The sequence below is a fragment of the Montipora capricornis genome, chromosome 2 (genome assembly GCF_036669925.1).
Source record: "Montipora capricornis isolate CH-2021 chromosome 2, ASM3666992v2, whole genome shotgun sequence".
Taxonomy (NCBI): domain Eukaryota; kingdom Metazoa; phylum Cnidaria; class Anthozoa; order Scleractinia; family Acroporidae; genus Montipora; species Montipora capricornis.
Genome location: NC_090884.1, coordinates 15,008,854 through 15,016,353, shown reverse-complemented (window position 1 = coordinate 15,016,353; position 7,500 = coordinate 15,008,854). Strand labels below are relative to the sequence as shown.

The following is a 7,500-nucleotide window of genomic DNA, read 5'->3' as shown; positions in this document are numbered from 1 at the left end:
GAAGTAAATGCTAAATCTTCCATAGTTGATCCTACAGGTAGCTTAATTAAGGTAAATAATTATGCTGTAGATGGAACCAGACTGTCACTTGAAGAGGTCATACATGTAAATTAACAGTTCACCGTATTAATTTATGACTTCTTAAAGGGCCAGTCTGGTTCCATCTTGGTGTTATTAAAATCTAAGTACCTCTATAATGGAAGCCTATTGGAATAATTATCAAACAATCAAAAGAAAAGCAAACTGGCATGTCTGATGAAGTGTCGCCTAATACGAAAAGTAGACTGGAACGTGAATTGTAGTTGGAGTCATCCTAACTGGTTCAGGTGAGGCAGTAGAGATTTTGGATAATAATTATACTGGTTTTATTTTAATGATAATACAGCCATTCATAATTTGAGTCAGAGTAAACCCAATGACTCCCAGTGAGAATAGATTTTAATCTGCCTAATGCCAGACGATTTTACTCGTCATTGGGGTGCAGTTTAGGGGCCAGTGGGTTAAACATATACCTTGAACTTGCGCCTTCAAGCGGTCAGAGTCATCTCTGATTCCACGACCCTGATTTTGGATGGTCATCGCTTCACGGTTCTTTTGTCGTGCCTGGCTATTGAGCTCATCAATACGAGGCTAGAATATAACAATAAAAACTCAAAAATCCCAATCAATTCAAGAAATGCCCAAATTTAAAAAAAGCAAAATAAATTACAGTATGTACACAAACCATCCCAAAATAAATGTTCATGCTAATATTATTGATCTTTAATTTTTGTAACATAGTCATACATGTAAAGATCAAGGGGATTTGCTAGTCACACAAATCGCAAAGGAGGATATCATGGGCAATTACCTTCTATACAGAAGAAATGTACATACATTGTCTTAATAAAAATTATACAAAACTTACATGAATGTATTATGCACACTTACTTGGAGTTCAGATGGGTCTGGCAGTGCATCCAGCTCATCCTGTAGACCCTGTATTGTCCTCTCAAGCTCAATAAGCCTAGAAATCAATAATGAGTAGGTAATAAACCAAACACCTCATGAACATTGTGTTGTGGTCTCTACAAATCTGCCCAAGAACTGAAAAAGCAGAAATTCTGGCAAGCTCTGCAACAATGACGGTTGTAACTTTCTCAGAGCCAAAGGTCTCAGTACAAGCAGAGTGGTGAAGTCACTTATGGTACAAAGATGTTTCCACAGAAGACATTTCATACATGTACATAAATTATTCCACCAGAAGATTTTGAAATTTAGACTCTTGGAAATGCATTTTCCTCTGTTATGGGAGGTAAAATTCAAGGTCATTCATGATAATCGTTATCAAAAAAAATTCTTGTTGCCCTTTACATATAAAAATGTCACATTGTTTGAACACATGCTCTCGGTGTCTTGTGCTGATTCTGTCATAGTCATAGCGCTTTCTTCAGAATTTTCACTCGATGGGCAAGAGTTTGATGAAGTATTATGGCCAGTCGGAGAAAGCAGTCCAAACAGTTGAGTCAATGCTTGAGAAAGCTGACGACCCATACAAAGCCTGCTAAAAGTGAAAGACTGAGATTCTTCCGTCACCTAGATCCTACAAGATTGAAACAGAGCGGGGGGAGTGCCGAAGAAATCGTCGCCATTTTTGCTAAGAACTGAAGAGCCCAAAGCATCACCATTTGCATGCACAGCCCCATCTGATGAAGACCTAACAGACTGAAGTTGATATGTCTGGTGCAGGGGCCTCGCAGAATCCTGGGTCAACACTCATCAATATGTCTATGGCTACTACCACATGGTCCGGTAGGACAGTTAGAAAACCTTCACGGTTCAAAGACTATGTCAAGTTTTAGCCACAGTGGGAACAGTTTTGTTACATTTCACAAAGTATTGTGTTCAAATTAAAGACAAACACTACTCCAGTGGTCACGTTGTCTGGAGGTTTGCATTGCCAGTGTTTGCAAATTCTGTAATTTTTTCAGTTCTGTTTCCTTTGTTTGCTTGCTTTTCTTTTGCTTAAAAAAAGGGGGGAGATGTACATAACATCAGGTCAGCGGTTGCACCAGGTACGTGGTGTGGGAAATAAAGCAGTGTTCTGCATATTCGCCATCTTGTGTGTGTTGTTCCTTTGCCATAACACTTTATATCCAATTTATTTGAGGCTACAGAAAAGGTAATGCTTGCAAATTGCATAATTTACAAAAAGATCACATTACGTTTCAATTTACTTTTTCTGTCTTTTCTTTTCTTCCTCCTTGAGGTCTTTCAGTTCTCCTTGCAGTTCTTCAATCTGCCAGGGAATAAGACAGAAATTCAAGTACTGTAGTTACACCAATCACCCGCATTTATCTTTGCTGTCCAATAAAAAATTATGTACTTAGGAAGGCTCAACCAGTTTCAATGCTTTAAATGATTTTTCTAATCATTTATTAGAAGGATTGACACTACAATGCTGTATCATGTATTGGCAATGTTAGCACCATATGAAACACCAGTTATTGCTGTACAAGATGTGCTCATTATTTTGATGTAGCTGGTCAGTTTCTCCAAAGTTACATAGATTTAGCCAAGACTAAAAGCGGAGCTTCCGTTTCTAACCCCAGAAATAATTATGCTTCTGCATAAAGTAAAAAATTAATCGCCATTAGTGTATACAGTTTACGGTGATCAAACACCTCTGAGCTGACAGCAGTAAACCAACAGGCCTTGCAAACAATAACCAACAATTTTAATCAATAACTAAAACTGAAATTACATGCACAGTAACCTCTCAACATTTTCCACTTGACTGCTACCGGTAATCGTTACACCCTCTCTCTTCAGTTTAGAACAGAAAAATCTTCCTAATTAAAAAGTCAAGCTAAAGAGTAGTAAGCTTAAATTTGCTTTCTCAACTGCAATTTCACAGTCAAACAAAGCAGCTTACGACTGGACATCCATTTCACACAAAAAGCCCATAAATGTGATCGTTGAAATATGCCAGAATCTCTGTCAACACGAATTGCCAACATTTCAGGCATTCTTTGTCTTTTTAGCGAGTTTACAAAATATGTGAGACGGCGAGGCAAACACTACCCAAAAGCCAATTCTTGTAATCTCTTGCTCTATTTCTGTCAGCTTTACGGTGTCCTTCATTGAAATTTTCTTTTCTCCTCCTTCCTCTGCTTCTCTCAAGGCTTTCTTCACTTAAATTTCTCAAATGTCGTTGCCTCTTCTCTCGCGCTCTTATCTCCTCTTTAATCTTTATCCTCAGCTGTTGCTCGTCATTAAATAAATATGTTTTTCCCGCCAGAAAAACATGGGTTGCCAAATGCAATGCTGCCACACGATTTCCTGGCAAGGAAAATTGCCCGAACACTCCCGTCCCCAGAGGCTGTCCTTTCTCCCTACAGTTTTGTATCTCCACCCCAACAGTCTGTATGTGTGGGCCGGCAGGCATACAGTGACCTCGTAACCAAAATTTCTCACATGTTGGATAGATTTCCCAAAAAATTCTTAACCATGGTTCTCGGCTGGCAGGCTTCGCGCATGAGCTTGGCTATAAATATTCTTTGGAGTTGATTTAGAGCCACCTTAAATCTGTGATTTCTTCAAGGTGGTTCTGATTCTGCAGGACAGATCTTTTTAAAAGTTTGCAGAAAGTTTCATCTTGGCCTTCTGATCACTTTCCAGCAATAAAAAATTGGGGTCACTGAGTTTGTTTTTGAGATATGAGAAACTAAAGCCAAAATATAGGGCGTTTTTGCTGGGCTTTCCCATTGCCAAGGTAACTTATTACATCACAATGATGACTCATCTTGTTTAAAAATAATCAGTGTTTCATATGGTACTATAACATTGCTGTTATGTGATACAGTGCCGTAGCGTCAGTCATTCTAAAGAGTGTCTCTTTATAGCTTTGAAACTGGTTTGAGCCACCTTAAAATTATGCACCTATCAATGTTAAGCCCCAGGGGATTTTGGAGGATTTTGATCATACGAGATATCCCCAGGGTGGGGAATTTGACATGGCCATCATCTTGGATAATGAAGAGGGCTTTTCTCTCCCCAAGTAGTAAGGGAAAAGCCCTGGGAATGGGGTTGCTTGGAAATGACTCTGCCATCTTGGAAACTACCCAGAAGGCGTTTGAATGCACTTTCCGCGTACAGTACACTGTGTTATTTTGTAAATGACGGCACTTACTGAATGGCAATTGAAGTTGAGACAGTTTCCTGCAGCTTTCAAACAAACGGACTACTGGACTTGTAAGAAAAAAAAATTGGACTGGACTATAGAACACACGATTACCAGAGTTTAGATTTTTGAGCACTGAGAGAAATGGGGTACAGGTTTCTAGGGTAGGCATGCAAGCCAATGATTGTGACAATAATGTACAATGTATGTGTAAATGTAATTTCTTTTCATTCTTTTGCCATTTATGCTACAAAAAGAGATTAAGAACACTTGAAGCATTCAGAAGGCACCTTACGGAACCTTATAAATGTACCTTAATAAATGAATTTCCTTGAGAAAGAAGCAAAACTATTTTTTTTTTAAACTGCAGGTGCACGCACTAAATTGAGGCAACTTCTGTTAAAACAGCAGCTTTCAATGATAGACAGTATAACATGTCCTATAGACATATGTATGGACATATGTATGATAACCCTTTTCTTTTTCCTTTTAAATTAAAAAAATAATATTTTCCATGCAGTGCCTTATCTCCTTTCTTCTCAATCTGTTCACTTTTGGATTTTGCTTTCTTCAATGCATCATTGCCTCTTTGTATCTGTAGAATTCAAACACAACAAGGACAGCCCACTATAAGCCATTAGCTTTTACAACTATTAAGACATGCATAGTATTACTTGTACAGTGCAAGTATATGAATAATGCATTGTGCACTACGCAAAAAATAATGTACCAAACTGCACCCGTACAACATGGCATGTGCTGCAATGAAATGATGCAAAGTGAAAACAACTGTGCAATATACATTGCATGCATTATAGTTACCAGCAAAAGTTAAAAACAGAACAATAAAATCCCATGATGATTACCATTTCCCTAGAAGAGTCCTCTAGTTCTCTGGCTCTCTTTGTTACTTCATCCAGACGCTTTTGCATGGGGGCATTTTGGCGTCTTACTTCCTCCAGTCTCTTCTTAACCTCATCCTTTTTAGTTTTCATCTCCACAAACCGTTTACGAGCTCCTTCGTATTCCTGAGGGTAGCAAATTGATCAATTTTAATTAACAACTATTCACCGAAGTGGAGGTGGCTAGTGGTGGATATTTACCACATTTACCATTTTATAAGGGAAGACGCATTTTGTAACTTTCAAGAGACAAAATTCATACATTATTTGTGTCATCTCAAGCACTGAAAAATCAACCCATGCAAAAAAGTGGTAAGGCTACAGCCCTAGCTACCAGCCCCTCCCCCTCCACGGTCCCTGGATACACACAAAGTGATTATCCAGAAAAATTTCTTTACAACAACTGTTAAGAATCCCAACTGGCTGGAGGCAAACGAGTTGGCTATTTACAAGTGCAAATGAGAAGTTGAACCAGGGACTACCAGGAACAAATTCAACAAGTGGGCAGACCATGTCTTGAACCTGGGATCCCAGGATCTCAAAGCAAGCGTCCTAACCACTGGGCCACACTGCCTCCATTGAAGTTCATCGAAAAAATGTCCAATATAAGGACCTGGAGACCGAAACAATCTGAATGTGGTGACTGAAAACTGAAACTATCCCAGTTAATATTAGTGTGCTAGCAACTATAAAAAAGGGACAGGAAAAGTACACTGCAACCTCCACACAATTTGAAGTAGGTGGCAAAAATTGGAAAGTAGCTGGCAAAAGATAGAGCACAAGAAGCGTTCAACCTAGGGGTCTGGGGCATGCTCCCCTGGGAATTTTGATTTCGTTTAAGTCCCTAGAAATGGCATTTCTTTGATTCTGACGAAATACAATGTATTCCCAATATTTTTACAGCAACACAAGTAATTGTAACTTTTGATTTTATCTTGTTAAACTTATGAGGTGCCTACATGAAAATAAGTTGGTTTGATTTGAGCAATTCAAAATATTATCGTATAAGATCATTAATTTTATCACTATAGATCAAAACAATATCGTGCACACTATACTAAACAATGGTGTCCCGGAAAATTTATTACATGTAATAATCAAAAACAGGTTAGTTTTATAGACATTGTTTCACTTTATGAAAAATCAAAACAAGTGCAAGTTAGAGCAGTTCACATATAATTATATTATACGGGACAGGTGGCAGAGACTAATGAACTAAACTCGGAGGAGAAACAGGAAAATTGTACTGAAAGTATTTTCATAAAATAATAAAATAAAAAAGAAAGAAAAAAAATGCTTTGGAAATCCATTATCTAGAAATTCAGTAATTCTTTTCGAAGAACTCTTTGTTATTTGTCGCATACCGTAATGTATAAATTAATGTTAACAATAAAGTTGCATTGCCTAGCACGTGATGAATTTCTCCCCAGACAGATTTCAATGTTGATTTCTTTGAATATTGTAAAGCTTCTTTTGGCTGTTTGTTTCCTCTGCAGAGAATCACAATATTTCGAAGAAGTAATGTTTTTTTAGACACAAACATGTACATGTACATTCAATTTGAATCAACAACTTACTGCCCAAGGTCTTTTTTTCTCTAATATTTGTACTTTCTTCAAGTGCCTTTCTCTCTCTTGATGCCGCTTCACATCCTGCTCAAGCCGTTCATTTTGCTGTTCAAGCTTCTCTAGGTGTTCTTTGTTGTTTCTGAGAGAAACCTAATAGCAAAAGCAAAAAGTGCCTTACTTAAGTCACTGCATGCTTTGTTTGAACAGTGCACATACTATACATGCACAATTTGCAGGTTATTGCATTTGTTTGTATCTATTATTATAAAAAAATGCATTTAAAACTTCATTATCACTTCTTGTACCTCAAGTTCTTTTTCTTGTTTTCTTAACTCGATTAATTTTTGGTGAACATCAAACATGTCTGGTGGACCAACCTGCATAAAAGACAGTAATTTACAGTACTACGAGTCACACAATTGTAGCATCCACAAGCAGGTAAAGGTCAACTGGTTTGTGTTAATGCAAAAATTAATACACACTCTCAACCATACAAGTTCACAGAACTCCTCTTTGAATATACAGGTCATTTTATTGGCAATGAGAAAAATGCACAGCAGCAAGAAAGCAACAAGTGCAAACACAAATACAGTAGATAAAATATTAGATACACTGTAGTTCTTCTCCATACAATTTGTTTGGATTTTTGAAGAAGACCAACTAGCCTACACAGAACCAAGACAAGAATAAACAAATTGCCTCAGCAAGCTTTATCTGTAGATGCAAGTACAGAGAATAATAATGATACTGTAAAAATCACTCCAAGTGCAATGAACAGCATACATGTACCAGACAAAGATCCAGGAGTGTACAACAGAGATGGGGATTGCAGGGAGAACAGTGCTCAAAATTTAAAAAAAAACCCAGG

The 7,500-nt window shown here is 37.6% G+C and overlaps 1 protein-coding gene across 1 annotated transcript in view; it reads right to left on the bottom strand.

The window, feature by feature from the left end:
• Window positions 1-7,500, bottom strand: part of LOC138038940 (structural maintenance of chromosomes protein 5-like) — a 43,020-nt gene that overhangs the window by 22,452 nt on the left and 13,068 nt on the right. Inside the window, exons 8-14 of the mRNA XM_068885033.1 lie at window positions 6,938-7,009; window positions 6,642-6,782; window positions 5,029-5,190; window positions 4,686-4,757; window positions 2,217-2,278; window positions 931-1,006; window positions 513-630 (exon numbers count right to left, since the gene is read on the bottom strand). Of these exons, the coding sequence (XP_068741134.1) occupies window positions 513-630; window positions 931-1,006; window positions 2,217-2,278; window positions 4,686-4,757; window positions 5,029-5,190; window positions 6,642-6,782; window positions 6,938-7,009 (703 nt within the window). The remainder of the gene's footprint in view (window positions 1-512; window positions 631-930; window positions 1,007-2,216; window positions 2,279-4,685; window positions 4,758-5,028; window positions 5,191-6,641; window positions 6,783-6,937; window positions 7,010-7,500) is intronic.